The sequence below is a fragment of the Phaenicophaeus curvirostris genome, chromosome 2 (assembly GCF_032191515.1).
Source record: "Phaenicophaeus curvirostris isolate KB17595 chromosome 2, BPBGC_Pcur_1.0, whole genome shotgun sequence".
Classification (NCBI taxonomy): Eukaryota; Metazoa; Chordata; class Aves; order Cuculiformes; family Cuculidae; genus Phaenicophaeus; species Phaenicophaeus curvirostris.
The window spans coordinates 125,808,024-125,833,053 of record NC_091393.1 but is presented as its reverse complement, the minus strand read 5'-3'; the positions used below and the strand labels follow the sequence as shown (position 1 = coordinate 125,833,053).

General features: G+C 45.4%; 1 protein-coding gene across 1 annotated transcript; it reads left to right on the top strand.

Annotated features, from left to right (window-relative positions):
* The first annotated feature begins 626 nt into the window (after positions 1 to 626).
* Positions 627 to 24,796, top strand: CDC5L (cell division cycle 5 like). The gene is made up of 16 exons (XM_069850790.1): positions 627 to 764; positions 2,254 to 2,357; positions 3,284 to 3,445; positions 4,604 to 4,731; positions 5,352 to 5,451; positions 5,712 to 5,930; positions 7,517 to 7,661; positions 8,152 to 8,340; positions 9,953 to 10,101; positions 11,814 to 11,976; positions 13,972 to 14,136; positions 15,079 to 15,159; positions 15,510 to 15,755; positions 16,924 to 17,121; positions 23,237 to 23,449; positions 24,324 to 24,796. The coding sequence occupies exons 1-16, from the start codon at positions 720 to 722 to the stop codon at positions 24,426 to 24,428; spliced, it is 2,412 nt and encodes an 803-aa protein (XP_069706891.1). The 5' UTR covers positions 627 to 719; the 3' UTR covers positions 24,429 to 24,796.
* The last annotated feature ends 234 nt before the right edge of the window (positions 24,797 to 25,030 follow it).

Below are 25,030 nucleotides of genomic sequence, written 5' to 3'. Positions count from 1 at the left end.
GGGCTCCAAGCCCCATCCAGCCTGGCCTTGAACCCCTCCAGGGATGGGGCAGCCACACTCTCAGTGTGAAGAAATTCCTCCTTATGTCCAGTCTAAGTCTTCCCCTCGCCAGTTTATCCCCATTGCCCCTTGCCCTGGCCCTCCAGGCCTTTGTGAACAGCCCCTCCCCAGCCTTCTTGTAGCCCCTTCAGGGACTGGCAGGTTGCTGTAAGGCCTGCTTGGAGCCTTCTCTTCTCCAGGCTGAACAACCCCGACTCTCTCAGCCTGTCCCCGCAGCAGAGATGCTCCAGCCCTCCGATCACCCTTGTGGCCTCCTCTGGACCCGTTCCAACAGCTCCATCTCCTCCTTATGTTTGGGATTCCAGCGCTGGTCGCAGGACTCCAGACGAGGCCTCACAGAGACGAGCAGCGGGGCGGGTTCCCCCCTCCCACCCCCAATCCCCGGCGCGCTCTCTGCGCATGCGCCGCGCGGGACCGGCTCGAGGCGGTGCAGCGCCACGCGCCGCCGCGCAGCCTCCCGCGGGCAGGGGGCGCTGTGGCGCGGCCGCCTCCCTCCCCCCCACCACGCGGCGCCGCTCTGTCCCGCCCCGCTACCCGGCGCATGCGCGGTGCGCGCTGTCCTGGCGGTGGAGGCGGCTCGGGGCCTGCGCGGGGAGCTGCGGGCCGAGCGCTGACCCCGCCGCCTTCGCCGCCGGCACCGACCCCTCCTCACCGCCAAAATGCCGCGGATTATGATTAAAGGCGGCGTGTGGCGGAACACCGAGGTGGGCTCGGGGTTGGGACCGGGGCGGGGGGTAGCGGGGTTGTGCTGGAGGGTGGATGTTGGGGGGATATTTGTGTGTGTTACGGCCTTCGTTTGAGGTTTGTATGAGGGCTGTGGGTGTTAGAGGTGGTTTATGGGCTTATAGGGGGTGTGGGGGTGTTGGGGGTGGGTTTGGGGGGTGATGGTATTGAGAGAGGGGTGTTTGGGGGTGGATTTGGGGTGTTTGGGTATTGGGAGTGGATTTGGGGGGTGGTGGTATTGAGGGAGGGGTGTTTGGGGGCTTATGGGGGGGTGTGGGTGTTGGGGGTGGGTTTGGGGGTGATGGTGTTGAGAGAGGGGTGTTTGGGGGTGGGTTTGGGGTGTTTGGGTGTTGGGGGTGGGTTTGGGGGGTGATGGTATTGAGAGAGGGGTGTTTGGGGGTGGGTTTGGGGTGTTTGGGTGTTGGGGGTGGGTTTGGGGGGTGATGGTATTGAGAGAGGGGTGTTTGGGGGTGGGTTTGGGGTGTTTGGGTGTTGGGGGTGGGTTTGGGGGGTGATGGTGTTGAGAGCAGGGTGTTTGGGGGTGGGTTTGGGGTGTTTGGGTGTTGGGGGCGGGTTTGGGGGGTGATGGTGTTGAGAGAGGGGTGTTTGGGGGTGGGTTTGGGTTGTTTGGGTATTGGGGGTGGGTTTGGGGGGTGATGGTGTTGAGAGGGGGGTTTGGGGGTGGGTTTGGGGTGTTTGGGTGTTGGGGGTGGGTTTGGGGGGTGTACGGGTGTGTAGGGGTTGCGGGATGGGCTTGGGGGTGGGTCTGGGGTGTGTGGGTGTTGGAGGCTGGTTTTGGGGAGTGCTTTGGGATGTGTGGGTTTTGGGGGTGATTTGGAGGTGGTATGGGGCATGAGGGGGTTGGAGGGTGGTGGTGTTGACGGAGGGGTGTTTGGGTGTTGGGAGTGGGTTTGGGGGGCGTATGGGTTGTGTGTGTGTTGGAGGTGCATATGGGGGGTGATTTTGGGGTGGTTTGGGGTGTGTGGGTGTTGGGGGGACTTGGCAGGTGGTTTGGGGTGTGTGTTGGGGTGAGGGCATTGTGTTGGTGTTGGGGGAGTCACTTTTGGGAGCAGTGTTGAGGAAGGGGAGTGTTTTGGAGTGGCTTTCGAGTGTGTGTTGGGGCTGTGTGTTTGTTGGGATGTGGTTTGGGGGGGATAATTTGGGGTATATGTGTGCTGGGGAGAGGGTTTTGGGGTGTTTGTTGGGGGAGTATTTTTTGGAAAGTGTGTTGAGGGAGGAGAGTGGGGGTGGATTTGTGGTGTGCGTTTGTTGGGGGCTGGTTTGGGGGGGATGGTGTTGGTGTTTGAGGAGGGGAGTGTTTGGGGGTGGTTTTGGGGTGGTGTTCTTGGAGTGGGGGACTGTGTTGGACAGTGGTGTTGGGGGGAGTGAAATCCACCACGTCCTCTGTTTGAGCTCAGACTTTCTCTTTTGCAAGTTCTTGTGATCCATAATAATGCCTTTTTTTTTAAGGATGAAATTCTGAAAGCAGCTGTGATGAAATATGGCAAAAACCAATGGTCTCGTATTGCTTCTTTATTGCATAGAAAATCAGCAAAGCAGTGCAAAGCCAGATGGTAAGTGAGAAGTTCCATGTCTGGGAAAACAAGATTTGTAGTCAGTCGCCGTTCAGCAATTAGCACAGGTTAATTTACGTAAACAGAGGGATCGTAGTTTTAAGACTGTTTGATTTTGGCTATTGAAGATAGTTTGAATTCCTGTTGCTTGAAAGTAATTTAATAAAAGTAGGAAAATGTTCCCTTTGCCAGTGACTGCGGTGTTAGCAAATGCAGGGTCACTTAATAAAATGGTAAATGTGATTTTTTTGTTTCTCTCCTATATTTACTCATTTTCATTCAGTGAATGTTACCAAGAAAATGGAATTCTATGGCATTAATCTCTGTGTTAGAGATAATTTTTCTGTTTTTTCATAATGAGAGTTTGACTCGAGGATAAATGTTTAGAAGTTCCACTGTGGAATTTCATTTTAAACGAAAAATAGAAGTTGAAAACTAATGCAAATACGTGCAGTATGAATCTATTTGAGAATCAGTTTCTCCAGTACTGAATGGCACATACTTATTAAAATGCTTCTGTATAAAGGTTCGGTACTGACACAGTTAAAGATCAGAAGGAGAATTGTTGCAGGATCCAGACCAAACAAATTTACCATTTCCGATACCTTTGGTTGTTGTGATTTTTACCTTTTTTTTTTCTGGATTAGTTTTGTGACTGTTTACGGGAATTGAGATGGGGGAAGGAAAAAGAGTCAAAATTTGTTTGAAAAGCATTGGATAAGTAATACATTTTAAAGCTCAAATAAGTATGCAATAAAAATACTCTGGAGTAACGTCCTTTTGTATGGAAAAAACTTGTGTGAAATGTGCCTGACAAGGTTTGAAATCTCATTGTGATGATTTGGATAAATGCTGTTCTGGATTAATTCAAGGCGCATTAATGGATGCTTGGATCTGTCATCCTTAATTTTTTCACCTTTTGCCAGGTATGAATGGCTGGACCCAAGCATCAAAAAGACAGAGTGGTCGCGGGAGGAGGAGGAGAAACTGTTGCACCTGGCCAAGTTAATGCCAACCCAATGGAGAACCATCGCCCCTATTATTGGAAGAACCGCTGCGCAGTGTTTGGAGCACTATGAGTTTCTGCTGTGAGTTACTCTTCTGCTAGATGTTCCTGCCAGGCAAATTTGCGGAGTTTGTTGTAGCAGTGTGTCATTCCCTTCTCCCGGGAGGCTGAAGTGTGGTGGTTTCAAGGTGACCGAGGGGACCAAATGTACCCTTAGTAAGTTTGTGGATGATACTAAACTGGGAGGAAGGGTGGATGTGCTTGAGGGCAGGGAGGCTCTGCAGAGGGATCTGAACAGGCTGGATCCTTGTGCTGAGACCAACAGGATGAGGTTCAACAAGGCCAAGTGCCAAGTCCAGCACTTGGGACACAACAACCCTGTGCAGCTCCAGGCTTGGGGAAGAGCAGCTGGAAAGCTGCCTGGAGGAGAAGGACATGGGGGTGTTGGTTGACAGCGGCTGAACATGAGCCAGCAGTGGCCCAAGTGGTCAAGAAGGCCAATGGCATCTTGCCCTGGATCAGAACCAGCATGGCCAGCAGGAGCAGGGGAGGGATTGCGCCCCTGGACTGGACTGCATCTCGAATCCTGGGTTCAGTTTTGGGCTTCTCCTTCCAAGAAGGACACTGAAGGGCTGGAGCACATCCAGAGAAAGGTAACATAGCTGCAGAAGGGGCTGGAGAACAAGGGTTATGAGGAGCGGCTGAGGGACCTGGGGGTGTTTAGCCTGGAGAAGAGGAGGCTGAGGGGAGACCTCATCGCTGTCTACAACTGCCTGAATGGAGGTTGTAGCGAGGTGGGTGCTGGGCTCTTCAACCAAGGGACAGGCAATGGGATGAGAGGGAATGGCCTCAAGTTGTGCCAGGGCAGGTTCAGATGAGAAATTGGGAAACCTTTCTTCACAGAAAGGGTTGTCAGGCCCTGGCAGAGGTTGCCCAGGGAGGTGGTGGAGTCCCCATCCTTGGAGGGGTTTAAAATCTGGTCAGATGAGGTGCTCAGGGATCTGATATTTATACAGTATTTTGTGGTCCAATGTCATACTGTATTGGCTTCTTTCTCTTGTATGATTTAAGATTGCATAACTGAATCTTTTCAGCAGTAGTTGCATAACCAGTGTGATGTCCGGTACCTACTGCAAGGTTATTTCTCTGCATCAGCCTTTGGGGGCATTGAATGGATGATTATGAAGAGCCTGGAGAAAAACAAAGATCGCGTTGTGACATAAATGCAATGTGGTTTTAGGGACAAAGCTGCTCAGAGAGACAATGAGGAAGAAACTGCTGATGATCCTCGGAAACTTAAACCTGGAGAAATTGATCCAAATCCAGAAACCAAACCAGCCAGGCCAGATCCTATTGACATGGATGAAGGTAGGATAGGAGTTTGTGTGCTGTTTTTGACAGAAATCCAGTCTCTTTGTTTTTTCTTTTTCTTTACTTTGACAACTGATCTGCTTGTTTGCATTCTTACTTCTCTATCTTCATCTTTTCTCATCAGCTCCTACCTCCTAGATGAAGCATAGAAGGACTGCATGACTTTTTTTCCTTGCATAAAGCAATGTTGTGAACTTAAAAAGCTAGAATTCCATGAATGGCCCAGCGGGTTTTTTAAAACAGTCACACGTTCAGAAGTATCACGCTCTTGGATCTGGATGTAAATGAAATTAATGAGTTCTGTAATACAGTACTCTGAGATGAAGATGTAAATGAAATTATAATTTCATTAGTGTGGTCAGTTTACCTCTTTATGTAGATATTTTGATTTGCTGTAGTTACTGGTTGAATTATTTTCAACATTAGTCTTAATTTCATCTGGCCAATGACTTTGAAAATACATTGGAGCATCTTGGAGATGACTAATCTAATGATCATGCAGAATGCCTGTGAGAATGTTGATTCATTCAGCTTTTCAAGATTGCTTTCTGATTTTATTGTATTTTTTCCGTTACTCCTGTCTTGAAGTGGAAATTCATAGCTGTGTTTATCTGTAGATGAACTTGAAATGCTGTCTGAAGCTAGAGCTCGTCTGGCTAATACGCAGGGAAAGAAGGCCAAAAGAAAAGCAAGAGAGAAGCAACTGGAAGAAGCTAGGTAAGCATGCTTAGTTGCGTGTACTGAGGCTGCTTTTACTTACTTGGGAGCGTTTACAATGCATAAAGTCAGGCACAGCCTTAAGTCATTGCAGAATCAAACTTTTCGATAATTGTTTGTGACAGGAGCTGCATTCTTATTGTTTAAGTATGTGCAACCGCATCTCAGCAGCAACTCATTAGAGTAGTGTGGGATCTTAGGACAGAGGAGCCACCTACAGGTTATGCACTTTGAATCATGTAGTGTTACTGTTTGTTTAGGCGGCTTGCTGCTCTCCAGAAGAGACGAGAACTTCGGGCTGCTGGAATTGAGATCCAGAAGAAGAGGAAAAAGAAGAGAGGTGTGGATTATAATGCAGAAATTCCATTTGAAAAGAAGCCTGCTCCTGGTTTTTATGATACATCAGAGGAAAACTACCAGTCCCTGGATGCAGATTTTAGGAGGCTCCGTCAGCAAGACCTGGATGGAGAATTAAGATCGTGAGTGTGTGTTATACTAAGGAGGAAACAGTATATTTGAATAAAATGCCATTAGTAAGGTGTTAAGTCCTGGAAATGTCTGAAATATAATGCGGGCAGGCGATTTATTTTCCATGGGGTGGATACTTCTTCCAAATGACAAGCGATAGGATGAGAGGAAATGGCCTCAGGTTGTGCCAGGACAAGTTTAGATTGGATGTTAGGAAAAATTTCTTTACCAAAAGGGTTCTTGGGCACTGGAATGAGCTACTCATGGAGGTGGTGGAGTCCCCATCCCTGGAGGGGTTTAGAAGTCAGATAGGTGAGGCGCTCAGGGATCTGGCTTAGTAGTGAACAGATATGGTTGGACTTAGTGGTCTCAAAGGTCTTTCCCAACCAAGTGATTCTATGATTTTATAGTGTGGGTTGCTTCTTCCTTTTCAGTCTCCTGTATTATTAATCTTTGTAAAAGTTGTAGTTGACCCTTTTTTTCATGATAATAAAGTGCCTCATGGACATTCTTGGTTTTTTTATGATTATCTTAATTTTTTGAGGTTCATTTTCTTTTAGAAGTAGATTTAATTGTCTATTTGCACTCCTTTCTCCAAGTCATAACATTGTTAAGATTGCCTTCAAGAGTAGATTTTACTTGTTGTGGTATTACTTTTGATGTTATTTTCATAAGAAGAATCTCCTTAAATGCTTAATTTCTCCCCTTTCTCCCAAAAAATCCCCAGATGTGCAGTTGAGAAGGTAAATGCCCATCTTTGTCAGTGGAATGGCACATATGTAATTGTGCAATTGCATGTCCCACTGCTTCTGCCAGCTGTTTTTTACTGACAGAGCCGGTCCACTCGGCATACAATTTGTTTTACTAGCTTGGTGTTTGATTAATTCTTTCTGTACAGTCCTTAGTTCAGAATGTCTGACAGCAGCTTCAAGCAGCTGCGGATTACTAAGTTACGATTTCACAGGCTGGCTCCATTGCTATTTGAAGAAAACACCATTTTGATTAAACACTGAAGAAAACTTGATTCCCATATCCCACAGAAAAAAAATTGCCTTCTTTTAGCAGCTGCTGGAGGAAAAGGGGCTGTTCACATGCTCTGGTGCTTGCTGTCTAAATGCTGGGCCTGACATTTTTGTCTTCCTTCAGGGACCCTGCAGATACAGGTGAAGCAGCCACCTGTTGCCTGATTCCATTAAATGGAAGTGTCATACTGCTTTGTTGTAGGTTCCCTGCAACATCTGCAGGCCATATCTGATCATAGCAGCATAGATTCGCTTGGTTGGAAAAGATCTGTGGGATTGTAGGGTCCCACTGTACCTGCCCACTGCTAAACCAGAACCCTGAGCACCTTATCCACCCGGCTGTTAAGCCCCTTCAGGAATGGGGACTCCAGCGCCTCCCTGGCAGCCTCTGCCAGGGCCCAAAAACCCTAAACCTCTGCACCACGAGGTGGTTCACTCTTCCTGCAGTGCTTTTTATTTCAGCATATCCAGTTTTTGGTTAGGGAACAAGCTTTTTGCTCTGCACTTGTTTGTTTTTGTTTGACTATGTAGCTGTTCTGTGCGTTCTAAAATAACTCTCTTACCTGTGATGGCAGTGAAAGAGAGGGAAGAGAACGCAAAAAAGACAAACAACATCTGAAACGTAAAAAGGAGTCAGACTTGCCTTCAGCCATTTTGCAGACCAGCGGAGTGTCAGAATTTACCAAGAAAAGAAGTAAGCTTGTGCTTCCAGCTCCTCAGGTAAACCATGCGTTGATCGGTAAATGACTTACAATGCCAATGCCAACCAATGGTTTCTTTTTTATCTAGCAAATCTTGTGGTCATATTTTATCTTACTGTGTCTTAGAATTTTCTCTTTGCTGGAAGATGTAAGCTGATCCAAACAAATCGGTCTGGATGGAAGATATATCTTGGTGTGATTTTTAAAGCAGACTTGGCAGTAAAGGTCAAGAGAAGTATGTTGTATGATTGTATGTTTGAGCTTTCTGCAGGAGGCAAACGGGCTGTATGTTATGACCACGATATTTTAGAAAGTGGGGTTTTTTGTTTAGCTGTTTTGGGTGTGCTAAACAGCATCAATGCAACTCTCCCCTGGGTTGGGGGTAATGGTATGAGAAGACTATTATCAGGTGCTGTTAAAACAAACAGCAAGTACTTCCTGAATATACAAGTAAGGATTTGAGGTTTCTGTTTGATCGTATGTTGTTTGGTATTGTTTTCCTTTTAAAGATCTCTGATACAGAACTTGAAGAAGTTGTAAAAGTAGGCCAGGCGAGTGAGATTGCGCGCCAGACTGCTGAGGAATCTGGAATTACAAACTCAGCTTCCAGCACTCTTCTCTCTGAATATAACGTGACCAACAACAGCATAGCGCTAAGGACTCCCAAAACTCCAGCAGCACAAGACAGGATCCTACAGGTACGGCGCAAGTGTACGGAACGGGCTTTTAGTTTAAGTGCAGTAGTCAGCTGTGTAGAAGGGATCAGTATCATAGAAACAATTCTTGGATTATGCGTGATACTGGAGTTTGAACTAGCACGTGATCTCCAGGGCACACTGAAAGCAGATCCACTTCAGTGGATCATTATCGTGGTGTTTCGAGGCACTGTGATACTTTCCTGGTATTACATATTGCGTGCAGCTTTTCGTGTTAACCATTCTCCTGGTGTCATACAGAACTTCCCCTTATCCTGGGTACCTCTTGAAGCTGTATATGATGTACATGTCCTCAAAACAGCATCTTCTATGTTGTTTCCTACTTAGTTTTGCTGTTCAGCTTTTATTTCAATTAACAAGAAGTGAACTGCAACAATGCAATAATATTTTCCTAGCACTTTATTTGCTTAAAATACTTGAAGATCGTCAAAGCCCTACTTTGCAACCTGTGAATTATCTTTGTGTTACAACAATTGTGTGAGTGTCTGGGTTCTTTCGAAAGCTGATAGTGCTGAGAAATGCTTTCTGGAGAACGGGGAAATGGCTAAATGAAATCAGTGCGATTAGTGTGTAAACCAACAAAAGTCCACCCCAAAACAACAAAAAAAAACCCTTATGTTGATCATTAGCTGAATTTCAGCTCAGGAGAATAGAGAAAGTTCCTGACTTCACAGATCATGATGTAAATCTGTGCAGTGTTTGCAGGTGTGGTCACGTTCACCTTGTCGCAGTATTAAGCACACACAGAGTTCTGTGGATGGTTCAGTTGCCTTCTTTAAAGGCAGTTGCCGTATGCAATAGTTTTGGTACCTCAACTGATTTTCAGAGTGCCTTAATTCTTCATATGAAAAAATAAACAGAAAATAAAAACCAGGAGGGTATTCGTAAAAGCCCAATTGAGTCATGGACCAGAGGTATGAATAATGACTATGTCTTTTGGAACATTCTTTTTGAAGTGAAGTTTATCCAAACCTCACTGATGTTGGATTTCAGAGAGCGAGAGTGCTGTTCCCTCTGAAAATCGAGACCCTTACGAGGACTTCAGTTACTAATCATAGAACCATGGAATCATTTGGTTGGAAAAGACCTTTGAGACCATAGAGTCCAACTGTACCTGTCCTCTACTAAACCAGATCCCTGAGGACCTCATCTACCCATCTTTTAAACCCCTCCAGGGATAGAGACTCCACCACCTCCCTGGGCAGCCTCTGCCAGGGCCTGAGAACCCTTCTGAGTTTGCAGATCTCTGGAGCCTAGCAAACCAATGGACATTGAAGCATTAAGTAATCTGCTCATCTTTGCAACTCCAATTTATAATATATTTAATTGGAAATAAAGATTAAAATCCCTTTCACTGGGACAGTAAGGTTTGTAAATGCTAGTGTATAGGTGCTGAAGTTAAGAAATCTTAAACGTTTTCCACACACTGATTGATATTCCAATAACTCTGCAGCCTTCCTGCTGCTGCTGGATCTGTTAAATACGTGTAGTAGAGTGGGACTGTGTAGGAAGCTGGCAGAAGTAAGGAGATGCCAGTGGCTGCTCAAGGTCTTGCCTTCTTGGTGATGTCCTGCACGTGTTGTCTGTTACGCAGGAAGCACAGAATTTGATGGCTCTCACAAACGTGGACACCCCACTGAAAGGAGGTCTTAACACTCCCTTGCATGAAAGTGACTTTTCGGGAGTGACACCACAGAAACAGGTTGTTCAGACTCCAAATACTGTGCTTTCCACACCCTTCAGGTAAGCAAACTCTTCCTAATAAGCGTGTGGCGACGCTTGTATCTAGGGAAGGGGGCAGATTACAGTGTGATCACTGCTTCAGACCAAATTTGAACTCAATTTTATCTCAAGCCCTTGCTGTACAACTTTCTCCTTCTCTGTGTCTTTCACAAACTTAGTCACATCATCTCTATTTGTACAGCGGCGTTTTGGTCCAAAATGAGATCTCCTGTGGTCTGGAGCGATGTAAATGATACTGAAGTAAAACAAATTGTATCTAGTAAGAGGGAGCGTCGTTCCATCTGTGGATCCGAGCCTTCCCAAAGTACTACCTCCAAATGGAAGGTGGGGGAGGTCTGGTAGCCAAACCCACATTGAACCTTTGAAAAGCTGGAGTAAATATTTATAAGCCATATATATCCAAAATAAAATATTTCTTATATTGCCAATCTAAATAGTATGGAATTGCGGGTTTAACTTTTACAGTGGATGCTGAATAAATAACTATCCCACAAATGCCAAGTGCCAGAGAGCTGAAAAATATCACGCTTGGTACATTTTGTCTGTCATTTTTTTTCAGCTTAGGTTCTAATTTTAGTTGTATCATGCTAACGGGAAAAGCAGAGAATGAAATAAAAAGGACCTTTATGGCACCTTTTCAAAAGCAGCCTTATTTTGTTGTTTAAAAGCTGGGTGTAGAAGCCCTGCTCTTTTAATTGGATCTACATAAATGAATCCTTTTCTGGAGATCTGTTGGCGTCAGAGCGGTGCAGAATGAATGAATGCAGAGTCTGGCCTGGAGCGATCTGGGTGTTCATTTGGGTTATTTTATATGAAAAAAATGTCAAGACGTACTAATTTTGTTGTTTTGTTGGGTTTTTATTTGTTTGTGATGCTTTTTTTAGCTTCTGAAGTTCAGATTTGCACATGTCTGGTGCCTATGTAGCGGCTTGGCTTGCTTGAAGAAATGCTCGCTCAATGTGACACTCCAAGACCTTGAGCAGAGAGAAAAATACATCCATTAAGTGGTTAAAAATGAATAGAGGGAAACCTTAACTTCTTAGTGAAGCAGAGCCATCATCTTATTATCTAGGGCAAAGGAGCAAATATTTAAGTATGCCAATTTTTCTATGATGGTATGAAATTTGCAATATTTTAATCCAAGGTTTTTATTGAAGTTGTTGCTTTAGTTTAGGCAACATGGCCAGGCCCAAATTGCCTAATCTTAGGTGCTTAGAAGTAATAGTTGTCATGTAAATTACACCGTCAGTAGTCAGTGAAACCGAAGAGGCATCTTCAGAGTGATTAATCCAGCTGTAAGGTGGGACAGTTGATGCTAGATTCATTCAGAGTGTATGACTTGCCCCAAGTGATAAGAAATTGGAGTTTGTATTCCTGATTCCTATATCCCAGCATAGTGCCTGGTGACTGGATAATCTCTTCTCTTGAAAGTAGTAGTAGGACTTAGTGTTGATGTAGTTCCTGAAACTTCTCTTAATGTAACGAGGTGCCCAGATGCCAGCTGGACAGGTACTTAGTCACACCTTGGCAGGCTTAAAGAGTTTATTTCTTGGATTCTTGTAATTGCATCTTGGGGTTTCACTGCCTTCCAAGGAAAAAATCTAGGTTTAATTTATTAATGGTATTTCCATAACTTTTTTCAGCATTCAGACTTGTGCAACTGGAGATTTTTGGAGGGAAAAGATAAATTACTGTATCTGCTCTTCCTCTAGAACACCTTCTCATGGACAGGAAGGCTTAACTCCGCGTGGAGGACTGACTCCTAAGGCTGTGGTTGGTACAACTCCGGGTAGAACTCCACTGCGTGATAAACTGAACATCAACCCAGAAGAGGGCATGGCAGATTACAGTGACCCATCTTATGCAAAACAAATGGTAAGAAGGACTTAATAGAGCAGCAATCTCCACTCCTTAACTTTCAAGATTTTTAATTCTCATCTCCTAGACAGAGTTTTATTTTACAGCAAGTGTTATTTCTACCACTTGTCTACAGGCCTGTACTCATCACCTGATGAAATCAAATCTTTGGAAGGACAAAAGTCTTACCTCTTAGAACAACTTTCATTGTGCTTAGGAAAAGCACTCTAAAGCCATTTGTCAAGGACTTCATTAAATTTCAGTTCTACTTGAACCTTTGAAGCTGAGCAGGAAAAATATCTCAAGGAAAGGTTAATTTTTCTTGCAGTCCTGTGCAGCCCTCAAATCCCTTCTCATCTTGGCTTCTGAACTTACCTACAGGATCTTTTAATCAGTCTGTCTTGTTGACAGCATTGAGCTGAAGGAGTTTAATTTTTGCCATTAGAAGCACTTGGGGTTGAGATGTCCAGTAATCTGAATCCCATCCAGATTCTTTCATCGCCTTTGGCAACAGATGTTTTCATTCGTGGAGGTTCAGCCAGATGTACCCTGCCAATTAGGCATGGTATAAAGGGGCTTAGACCTAATAGGTAGCACCTTGGGAACTCCTTTTAGGTGGCTGATTCTACAGCCTTAACTGCGGCTTTGGATATCTCCCCCCAGCAGTATGGATATTTATCTCTTTGGGCTGGCTAAGGATACCCACTTCAAGTTTTTGACATGTTCTTCTCGCAAAAATAACTCTTCAATTTCAGAATTTCAGGTTTTCCTTTTAGCTTGCAGGACAAGGTTTATTTGGTGTTCTTATACTTACTTTGTTTCTGTCTTAGCCTTTCTAGAGTAAAAAGGCTTTTTACTGCTAGAAGGAAACCAGGGCTTTGGTTTCCTGATGGTCTCCACTGGTTTCCAGATCTGATGATGTTTGTCTCATTTTTGTACTGTGCCACAGTTCCCACATTTGTTAGCAACTGCAAGGCAAAAAAGTTCCAGTTAGGCTTGCAAATAGCCCTGTGTCCCAGCTCAGACAGACACATTTTCACATATTCTCAGTTCCTTGAAAGGCATTTGTTTGAATCTCTGCTGCTGTACTGAGGCGAAGGTGCCGTGCTGTTGATTTCCTGCTTTATTTAAGCCCATTTAAAAATTCCTTTAGGTATCTTTAGGAAAGCTGCGCGTTGGTTTTTAGCTTTAGAGGGTTTCTGTGCTTAATAGCCCATAAACTCTGGGGGTGATCATCTGTAGCCTGGATTAGTGATACTGAAAATGCTGGCAAATAAATTCTCCAAGACTCGTTTTGGAGTTTTAGAAAGCGAGAATCCTTTATTGCAGCACTGGAAACATGAAGGAAGGATCTCCATCAGTCATGCATCACCAGACAAGTGCTGGGGATGGAAGAGATTCTCCCATTTATGTGTATATGTATAAATTTTCCCAGAAATTTTATGCATATTCTGTTCCTTTCCAAGGACTCATTTTAATGTTGTTATGAACTTCACAACATCCAAGTGTCTGCCCACTAGAGCTTTGGAGCCATCTCTCTGTTTGGCCTTGCATTTTTAGATAGAGAAATACTGCAAACAGAGGTGATTGTAGAAGACGACGCATCTGTTCAGCAGAGCTCATACTGATACTGAACACAAGATGTTATTATTTCTCAAAGAGCAGTGTCTGGAAAAACAGTTGTTGAAAAAAAACATGCTATAAAAAAAATGCTGTGAGAGGGACATTTTGTCTAACTTTCAAAAAATAGTTACCTAAAATGGAACTTAGTTTATTTTAAGCTAAAGTAGAATTATTCCACTTTCTGCAGTAGTAACTACTTCTTGTATCATTAGTAACAGGCCTCTTCTGTCAGACTTCAAACACTGTGTTTCTGTTGTCTTTATAACAGACTGAGATTGCCAGACGGTGGTAGTTGTGTATTCTTTGTGTCTGTTAATGTAGATGAACAGGATGTGATTACGCCTTGGTGTGTGAATTCAGAAGCATTACAGCTTGCTGTTATTTCAACAGGAGAGAGAGTCTCGGGAACACCTGCGCCTTGGACTCATGTCCCTTCCTGCTCCCAAGAACGACTTTGAGATTGTTTTACCTGAAAATGCAGAAAAAGAACTTGAGGAACATGAAGTAGATGAAGCCTTTGTAGAAGATGCTGCTGATATAGATGCCCGCAAGCAGGTAGGGGGGTGTAGTGGGGATAGTGTCTCTTGTTTAAAATAAAATTTAGTCCTTGTATGATTCCCATAGTTTCACGTGTATAGTGGAAGCGGTGCAGCTGCTACAGAATAACGAAGTAAAATCACAGAATCGTGGAATGGTTTGGGTTGGAAGGGACCTCAAAATCCCACCCAGTTCCACCCCCTGCCATGGGGAGGGACACTTCCCACTGGATCAGGGGCTCCAAGCCCCATCCAACCTGGTATGTCCCGTTCAGGAACGAATGTGTACATTTATATGCGTGTCTCATGCATACACACGCAAATAAAAAGTCTGCATAAATATAGATAATTTATCTGTGAAGAATAGAGAGAAGAATTTGACTTGTCATGTTATACAAAGGCCTTTCAAGTGAAGTCATAACATGGCCGGGATTAGAACACTGACCTTAACTTTCAGGCATCACCGCCTTTTTATGTTATTTGTTGCCTGAAAGTGGAACGTAAGGAGAAAGCTATTTTTATGCTTTTACAAGTATTGTTTTAGTGAAGTACTTTGTCATAGAAGAGGACAAATGGAGTACTGGCTGTAATTGTAAAGTGTTTCTTTTCCTGGTGGATTTCCTGTCTGAAGAGTTATAGTAGTTGTCAGACTTGATGTGGAAAAGTTTTTGAAGAACTACATTTGTTCGTGTTGAGGCTGAAGGAGAATCTGATGGCTGGAAATGACTTTTCTGGGATGTCTGTCCTGTTGGTATTGGTCTGCTGTGCTCTTCCTTTTTAGTTTAGAGGCAATAAATTATAGTGTCTGCATGTCAGAGTGACACTGGCTTCATAATATGAAGTCTTGTACTCAAAGGAATCTTTGCTGCAGTAAGGGATTAGGCTTTATATCAGATACGTTGATAGAAAGCATCTGATTGTACCACCGTAGCTGGACTAACACTTTTCCATGTTTGTCTAGGCTCTCCGAGAGGCAGAGCGTGCAAAGGAGCTGAAGAGAATGCACAAAGCTGTTCAGAAGAACCTGCCGCGGCCCTCAGATGTGAGTGGAACCAAAAGTGCCATATAAGGAAAATAGAAATAAAGGTGTTAACCATCATAGGAAGAAATACAGTCTGGGTGGATCATGAGAGAATGATAATCTTTATTTGAGCGTGCTGACTTCAGCACTATGGCAGACTTTCACAGCGAGCTTGTCTTGAAGTATTTCATATGCACAACTGAAAGTCTCATGGGGCGTTGGGATCTCTCCGTGTGTCCCACTACAAGGGGTTTTGGCACCTGTTCTGCATAGTTTGGCTCATAGATAAAATCCATGCTCAGATGGAGGTGTGTGAATTCAATATGGTCTTTGATATGGTGCTCATAAATGTGTTTGTTATTCCTGGGTAGGTTAATGAAACAATACTGAGACCCTTAAATGTGGAGCCACCTTTAACAGACTTGCAGAAGAGTGAAGAGCTAATAAAGAAAGAGATGATTACTATGCTTCATTTTGACCTTTTACACCACCCATTTGGAGAACAGCCTAGTGGTAAGAAGGGGAAAGGCCCAGGATTTGGAAGCAACAATGCAGAACATATGGCTTACTTGGAACAAAATCCTTATGAGAAATTCTCCAAAGAGGATCTCAAGAAGGTGAGAACTGTGTGGCATAATTACCAGTGAGCTGGTGTATCCTGATGTCCTTGTCCTGTGACCTTAGGAAAAAAGGTGGAGTCAAGCCTGCATGGAGTTTAGTTGGGAGATCTCCAGAGGGTCGTATCAAGAGCTGTAAGGATAACTGAAGTGCACGTTCTCTTTTCCATGAGCTAATGTTCATGTGGGCAATCAGCAGAATGCTGAGGGTGCTGCATTTGAGCCTAATTTCTTCCTAATGTCTAATCTAAATCTTCCCCCTTCCAATGTAAAGCCATTCTTCCTCGTCCTATCACTCCAGGCCCTTGGTAAAAGTCCCTCCCCAGCTTTTCTGGAGCCCCTTCCAGCACTGGCAGGTGCTCTAAGGTCTCCTTGTAGCCTTCTCTTCTCCAGGTTGAGCAACCCCAGCTCTCTCAGCCTGGTCTCATAGCAGAGGTGCTCCAGCCCTTGGATCATGTTCTTGGCCTCCTCTGGACCCATTCCAACAGGTCCATATCCTTATGTTGGGGATTCCAGAGCTGGACACAGGGCTCCAGGTGGGGTCTCACCCGTGCAGCAGAGGGGCAGGATCCCTTCCCTCGCCCTACTGGCCACATTTCTTTTGATGCAGCTCAGGACGCGGTTGGCCTTCTGGACTGTGGATGCACGTTGCCGGCTCCTGTCGAGCTTCATGTGTTAGTTAAAATCAGAGTAGTTTTTCCAGCAATGGAGCTTATACAGCTCACCCATTAATGTTTAGAGTTGACTTTTGAGATTGTGTGGAGAGGGGCAAGCAAAAGGAAATGAAAAGTGATTTTTGTTTCTTAGAACAGCTGCTTCTGTCTGTACAGTTTTCCCTCCCCTCAAGGTCTTCACTTTTATCTCTTTTCTCTTGCAGCAAGATGAAGTGTCTCGCTGTGCCGCAGCTTTCATTAGCTAGAGCAGAGTGATGTCAGGTTTGGCCAAATTATATAAAATGAGGGATAGTTGCGCTGTGAGTAGCCTTCGAGCCTGGTTTCATTTATAATCCACAGCATCTGTGTTAGATTTCATAGTTAACTTAACCTGATGGTGAGATTTCAGTATGAAAAGAGAAACTGCCCCTGTGAATCTCACACTGAAGGACTGAGTGAATCTTCTTGTATCCTGCGTATTGTAACCACAATTTATTTCTCTTTATTTCCAACAGGCACAGGATCTGCTGGCACAAGAGATGGAGGTGGTAAAGCAAGGAATGGGGCATGGAGAGCTCTCAAGTGAAGCTTATAACCAGGTGTGGGAAGAGTGTTACAGCCAAGTCTTGTACCTGCCGGGACAGAACCGCTACACGAGAGCTAACTTGGCCAGCAAAAAAGACAGGATAGAGTCACTTGAGAAGAGGCTTGAGGTTAGTGTCGCTGTGGATTTTTTCGTTTTTTTCTGTTACAGGTCACCTTACACATCATTCAGGTCTTTTGATGGCATTCCTCTGAAAGGGTTGTTGAGGAACTCCTAGGGAGTTCATAGATGTTCTTGTGATGTTTAAATCACCTTCTGTCCTTGTCCTGTTCTCTAAATAGCCCTAGAGTATTCCACAGTTTCTCCCTGCACTATTACCTGTAGCACTGCTAATCTCACCCTCTTTATTGTCAACTGGAGAGAAGATCAGGTTCCACTCTGTCATAATTCCATGTGGATTATTGGCTATTAGCGGATCAGATACCTGATCTTTCCAGTTTTGCACTTTATCCCTGATAATGGCCACTATGAGATACTTCAGAGAAAGATGCTTAAAAACAGTGTCTCTGTCCCAAAACTCCTGTCAAGGTCTCTTTCCAAGTTAAGATTTGGTTTCTGATGGAGTGTTACATACATGAAGGTCCAGATGGTCTTGAGTTCTTGCCAGACTGGCATCCTCTGCCATTTCCAGCAATTGCCTCTAAGTAAGAGAACAATGGATGTTTGTGATCCCATTCTACTTTATCAGGAAATAGTAGGCTGCCTTATGAGTGCATTTTAAACTCAAATTTTGAGTTTGCTATTTGCATAACTAATACTTTTCTGCAAGTACAAAATGCCAGGGTTCAGATAGAATCAGAGAATCATTAAGATTGGAAAAGACCTCTAAGCTCATCTAGTCCAACTGTGTCAGCCCAACCCCACCGTGCCTGCTGAACCATGTCACGAAGTGCCACGTCTGCATCGTTTTCAGCGCCTCCAGGGACTCCACCACCTTCCTGGGCAGCCTCTGCCAGTGCTTCACCACTCTGTCAGTAAAGAGATTATTCCTTATGCTCAATCTGAACCTCCCCTGGTTCAGCTTGAGGCCATTTCCTCTCGTCCTGTCATCTGTCCCTTGGGAAAAGAGACCAACACCCACCTCACTACAACCTCCTTTCAGACAGGTGTAGACAGGGATGGGGTCTCCCCTCAGCCTTCTCTTTTCTAGGCTAAACAGCCCCAGGCTCTTCAGCCACTCCTCATAACTCTTGTTCTCCAGCCCCTTCCCCAGCTCCGTTCCCTTCTCCGGACGCTCTCCAGCCCCTCAATGTCCTTCCTGGAGTGAGGTGCCAAAAACTAAACCCAGGATTTGAGGTGCGGCCTCACCAATGCCGAGTCCAGGGGCAGAATCCCTTCCCTGCTCCTGCTGGCCACACTGATTCTGATCCAGGCCAGGATGCTTTTGGCCTTCTTGGCCACCTGGGCCACTGCTGGCTTACGGTCAGCCGGCTAACAGGAGAAATAACAAGAGAAGGGGGGCCAGAAAGGGTGAATTTTTCCCTGGATTCATGCATCTGAAATTCAACCTGAAAGTGTGTCCTGTAATGTCAGTCAGTCAGTCAAGAATGTTGTCCAGGTGAAGTCTCCACAGGTGTTACTCATCTACGCGGGCCAGGAGCAGGTCACCTGCCCAGCGGCTGAGTAGTTCAGCCGTGCTGCTGGAGCTCATGTTGTGCTGCTGCTGTCCCAGCAGAGAGCACCATCGCCCTGCCCAAGGCTCCCTGCTCCTGAGCTCTGCTCTGCTCTTCGCAGCAACCAGTGTCTGAGCGCAGCAGCAGGGGCTGTGCCAGCACCACGCCAGCAAGCTCACGGCTGCACGGAATGGGTGTACAAGCGCTTTTGAAATTTAAATATCTTGGGCCCAAAACTACGTTAGAAGTGCATTGTGAAAGCTGCTATGTCAAACAGTGAAAGCTGGGCAATGTGCAGACTTCCTTACTCTGCCTGCCTTCATTTCCCTGTGCCCAGGCATCCTGAGACAGCCCTTCATTTCATGATTACGGCCTAGTTTTGCGCAGACGTATTTGCTGCCCAGGATGGATGGCAGTTGTTTAATGAGGAGCTACTGAATATTTTAAATTGGGAGGGAGGAGATTTAGATTGGACATTAGAAAGAAATTCTTCACACTGAGGGTGGGGAGGCCCTGGCCAACTGGAAGCCCATTCAGTCCCACCCCTGCCATGGGCAGGGACACATCCCACTGGATCAGGCTCCTCAAGCCCCATCCAACCTGGCCTTGAACACCTCCAGGGATGGGGCAGCCACAGTTTCCCTGGGCCAGGGCCTCCCCACCCTCACAAGAAAACATTTGTTCCTAAGATCTCATCTAAATCCACCCTCTTTCAGCTTAAAACCATTCCCTCTCATCCTGTCCCTGCACTCCCTGATGCGGAGCCCTTTCCCAGCCTTCCTGCAGACAGATCATCCATTTGTCAAGCTTGTCTTCATTCTGTAAGTGCTCACTGCTCTGTAGTCACAAGACAGACACCCAGGAAACAAAATATGAATCGGAGATCTTGCCAAGAAAAAAAGATTGCTTCATTTGCTCCCAGCCTTGCATGGGACTCCGTGGAAGACAGCCAACAGCATCCAGCTAGCTGTGTCTGTGATTGGTCGCTGCCATTGTGGGATTCTGTGTCTCACTAATGTAGTTACACCTCTTCAGATCAGCTGGATGCGTGGAGTGCTGCTGGGCAAAGCTCAGAGCTCTTGGAGTGCAGTGAGAGAGCAACCGTGTGTGTGTTCCAGGTACTAGGAGTCCCAGGGTGGCAGAGCGTGCTGTGCGTGTACCACGCTGCATGTCACAGCCCCCTCTCTGCTGAGTGCACGTGGGCTCTTTGCAAAGTTAAATTGGAGCTGAAAATCTCTCCCAAGGATGTGCAAAATGCAGGTTAGTGCAGCTCTGTTGCCTGAGCAGGGCGCAGTGCTGGGTCCAGTTCTGGGCAGTCTCCTTATGGATGGTCTGAATCAGGGAACCAAGTGCTCCCTCAGTCAGTTTGTGGATGACACTAAGCTGGGAGGAAGGGTGGATCTGCTCGAGGGTAGGAAGCTGGCTCTGGTTTCTCACTTCTAACACCTAGAGCTCCTTAGGTTGTACGCTGCTTACTCAGCTGTTGTTTTTCTACTCTGTTCCTCTCTGTCCTGGGTGATCACAGGCCTCACTGCTGTTAAAAGAGGAAAATAAAAAAAACCCTCCCAAATCTCTAAACCCAGAAATAAGAGCCCTGTCTTCCTTCCTCGCTTACACAGAAATGTGAACACTCACCACTTTTCTTCCTCCCTCCCAACTACAAGATTTTAAGGCCTACTATGAAAAGGTCAGAAGGAGGTCCGGGCTTTTGTAACAAATACTATTTATTAAAAATTGCTGACTGCTGCATTAATGCCAACAACTGCATATAATTTTAGTTCAAGCTTCGTAAAATTTTAAGGCTCAGATACCAAGCTAAAAATTCCAAGCAGTTATGAAGAGGTGTGTTTGAACAGGAGCCTGCAGTATTTGCTTAAAGCTAAGAAACAGATTTCAGTAAAATCTGAGAACCATTCACCCCCTGAACCTACCAGAAAATGTAAAGACATTTGAATGATTTCTCCACTTATTTATTTTGTATGGAGTCTTGGACGGCTTTGGTTCTGCTGACTTCTGTACCAGCTATAGCGAACGAGAACAGCATAGAACCATAGAATGATTTGGGTCGGAAAGGACCTCAAAGCCCATCCAGTCCCACCTCCTGCAATGAGCAGAGACACCTCCCACTGGATCAGGGGCTAAGCCCCATCCAGCCTGGCCTTGAACACCTCCAGGGATGGGGCAGCCACCACTCGGCTCAGGCAGTGACTGCTCGAGGTGCAGCTGCCTCTAGCAAACAGCACTGCACTCTCATGTCTCTTCCCAGTGCTCTTGGTGAGATTTGAAGGGGAAGAAGCAGTCCCAAAGCTGACCCGTGGCAGGTTGTGTTGCTAGCAAACTATGTCTCATTTTCTGCTCCTCTCTCAAGGGAAGTTAAGAGCGCAGGCAAGTATCTCGGGGTTCTGAAAGCTGAGCCGATATCCCTGCTTTTCATTAAGGTTGTCTGATACTTCCCCATTAAAATATTGATTTCAACTGATATTGCTTTCAGACAATTTTCTGTGGAAGAACATTAAAATGAATGTAGGTTTTGCCTTTGCAGAGATGGCTTAGGAAAAGAAATGTGGTGCTTCTTTCGCTGTATGTTTCTTTCTTCATTAAACTCCCGTGCTTTTTATTTATTATTTAAAAAATTATTCAGCTTGCAACCTATAGTTGCAAACTGTACACTTGCGTCTTGCTTTTAGAAAGGGTGTTTTAAGATGCCGTTGGCCTTCTTGGCCACCTAGGCCACTGCTGGCTCATGTTCAGCCGCTGTCAACCAACACCCCAGGTCCTTCTCTGCCAGGCAGCTTTCCAGCCGCTGGACCAGGCTGCTCAGGCACTCAGTTTTTTTATATTTTACTAGAAAATGCAGTTGTTGACGGATCTTCACTCAGGACAGCCGAGCAGTGGAGCCTGCTCTAGGGGTGCTGTTCTCATTGCAGTCCCGGTATGCACCAAGGGTGCTTAGTGTTGCCTGTGATGCTGTGAAACAAGAGACGATTTGTCTCTAGCACTGGACCTCTGTCACAAACAAAATCCTGTTTGCCTGTGCATCCATCTCTCCGTGAGCTCTAAATGCCAGTGCTCTCAACACACGCTTTTGGTCCAAGAAACAGTGATTGGAAAAGGGTTCATTTGCCACCCAGCTGGGTTTGTTGTTGCAGTAATGGTGTATTATGTACCAGTAGAGACATTTAAAGCTTTCATACTTTTCCCTAATCTATTTATTTAATTTTCTCTAGATGTATATAAATATTGAAAAAGAGGCGCCTTTCTGTATGCTTAAAGCACCTTGGGCATAGCTTGAGTCTACATTTCAAACAGAAGCTGAAAAGCAGAGCAGTCTGCACCCATCTCCCCCAGAGCAAACTCTGAGTTGGATTCCTCTTTCACTTCCCCCATCAACAGTTTTTTCCTTGACCCCTTTCTTTGTTTATCTCTGTACAACCCACAAAAACTGTTCTAAATGAGTGAATGCATTGCTAAGGAGTGGGGCATTTCCCAGGAACATGCACTGAACAGCAGAGCTTGCTTGTGGCAGACGTGGGTGGTTGAACGGTTGATGAAACAGCATGGCCAGCAGGATCAGGGAGAGATTTCTGCCCCTGTACGCGGCATTGGTGAGGCCACATCTTGAATCCTGGGTTCAGTTTTGGGCCCCTCACTTCAAGAAGGACATTGAGGGGCCAGAGTGCGTCCAGAGAAGGGAACGGAGCTGGGGAAGGGGCTGGAGAACAAGGGTTAAGAGGAGCAGCTGAGAGACCTGGGGCTGTTTAGCCTGGAGAAAAGGAGGCTGAGGAGAGACCTCATCCCTGTCTGCAACTGCCTGAAAGGAGGTTGTGGTGAGGTGGGTGTTGGTCTCTTCTCCCAAGTGACAGGTGATGGGACGAGAGGAAATGGCCTCAAGTTGTGCCAGGGCAGGTTCAGATTGGACATCAGGAAAAATGTCTTCACTGAAAGGGTTCTTGTGGACTGGCAGAGGCTGCCCAGGAACGTGCTGGAGTCCCCATCCTAGAGGAGTTTAAAAGCTGGGTAGATGGGGTGCTCAGGAATCTGGTTTAGTAGTGGACAGGGACGATTGGACTTGGATCATCTCAAAGGTGTTTTCCAAACAAGCGATTGAATGGTTCTAAAAAAATGCACGTGGCAGTACCTTGGTGCACACAACTATACCAGTCCTAGTGCTGTGTTACTGGGCTGACTGTTGTTCCCAGTGTAAAGGACAGATAAGAAAGTAGTTCCTCCCAATGGAGTTTAATTTAATTGATAAAAGGTGGTGTCCTGGGTATCTGTAGGCTTCGAAGCAGTGAGAAGCTTCTGCTTTCTGCTTGATCTGTAGTAATTCCTTTGTGTTTAGGGATGTTCACCAGCAAAACTCTGATTTTTAAAGAAACGAGGCAGGATTCTTAATGATTCTCTCAAATTCTTCATGCTGAGGGCGATGAGGCCCTGGCCCAGGCCGCCCAGGGAAGCTGTGGCTGCCCCATCCCTGCAGGTGTTCGAGGCCAGGTTGGATGGGGCTTGGAGCAGCCTGGTCCAGTGGGAGGTGTCCCTGCTGGACTTGACTTTTCTCTCTTGACTTCTGCGTCCTGGATAAATAAAACAATTCTTGGATTCCTTCTACAGATAAACAGAGGTCACATGACGACTGAGGCAAAGAGAGCTGCCAAGATGGAGAAGAAGCTGAAGATCTTGCTTGGTGGGTATCAGTCTCGAGCAATGGGCCTCATCAAACAACTGAATGATTTGTGGGACCAAATCGAACAGGCTCATCTGGAGCTGCGTACTTTTGAGGAACTGAAGAAACATGAAGACGCCGCAATCCCGCGGAGACTTGAGGTGAGATTCCCAACTGGAATATCTTAGGGCAAATACAGGCACTTTGTGAAAAAGATGTTTTTATGAAGCATGAGCGCTGCGGTTCACAGCCTGACTTTGAATCGAGTTTTTAATGGTCTTTTTAAATGACACTTTTGACTGTTGCCAATCTCCTCAGCTGCTTGCTTTAATATCAAAGATCCCGTGTTCTATATATTAGAAGCTGGGACCAATCTTCTAGTGTGTTCTTTAAGTTTGTTTTAATTTTATGTCCTTGTGTGGTTTATTTTATTAATCTTCTGCAGTGTGTATCAGCAGAAGTTCCAGATCTCTCTTAATTTGGATTGTTTTGTTTTTCATTACTGTTAGAACTTAGGGCAGATCTGAAATTTGTGTAAAGCTTTCGACTCCCTTAAAAGTCAAAGGACCAAGTGCCAGTGTTACCTGCAGGAGATCCTCCTTTCTTTTTGCATGTTGACTGTCTTACTGCTTGGAACTAATGTTGTTGTCAGACTTGGAGACAGCTGGACTTCTAGAAAGCCAGTACTGAAAGGGAATTACTGTACTGATTCAAACATGGCTCTCCATCATCACAAACCATGAGGGAAAGGGTCTGAGATCAGGAGGGAGCTGGAACTACATTCTGGAACACACGGATCCAGGATCAAGGGCCTCCAGGGGCCTTGGTGTCTGTAGGAATAAGAGCAGGCATCGGCCTTTCCGCACCCCAGTGCCCCCATGATCGCTGCTGGGGAGGAACTGTCTGAAAAAACAGGCAGGGCACTGGCAGAAAATGAGGCTACTCAGACGAGGCTGAGCTGAAGTTAGAAACTGATCCTACTTTAACTCAAACCACAACGGTGCTTAATTATGCTTAATTATGCTTTCTTTTCAGTGTCTGAAAGAAGATGTGCAGCGCCAGCAGGAGAGAGAAAAGGAGCTGCAGCAGAGATTTGCTGACTTCATGTTGGATAAAGAGACTTTTCAAGCTAAGTATTAAAGCACAATACTCAACTGCTGTAACATTTCTGAATGCACAGATACTTCTCCAGCAGCTTTTGCCATCAGTTGCAGAAATCGAGTGTCGCCTGCTCTTTGCATCTTGTCACGTTTTGTCCCTTTAATGGACTGTTCTGAGTGCTCTAGGTAGGAATTGGCTTTGGCCAGTACTAAAAGTCAGATTGAAACGTCAAAAGCCTGATTAAAAGCAGAACCACTCTGGTATGATTTTAGCCATGTCTTCGTCTGCTAGGATTCTCACCTTATTCCTAGTGTTTTATCAGTCTTGAGATCTGTACGATAGCTGCCTGCAGAATGATGTCTTTTGAAAATAAACCTGGAATGCTCAAGAATAATTGAGAAACAAAATGCCTGTCTTTGCACTCAAATGGAATACTCCCCAATCCCAGGCCTCTTTGGTCTTTCTGCTCAATTGTCTTTCTTGCCTTCTCCTGTCTGCTTTTCTTTTCCAAGACTACTTTGTGTGAGGTAGGACCTGTACAGGATAATGGTGATCCATGTGCCGTGCTCCTGCTTCTCTGTGTGTGTGACTGGACACCCGGAACTTCAGTGTCACCTCGAGCACTGGGTGCTGTTCTGGGT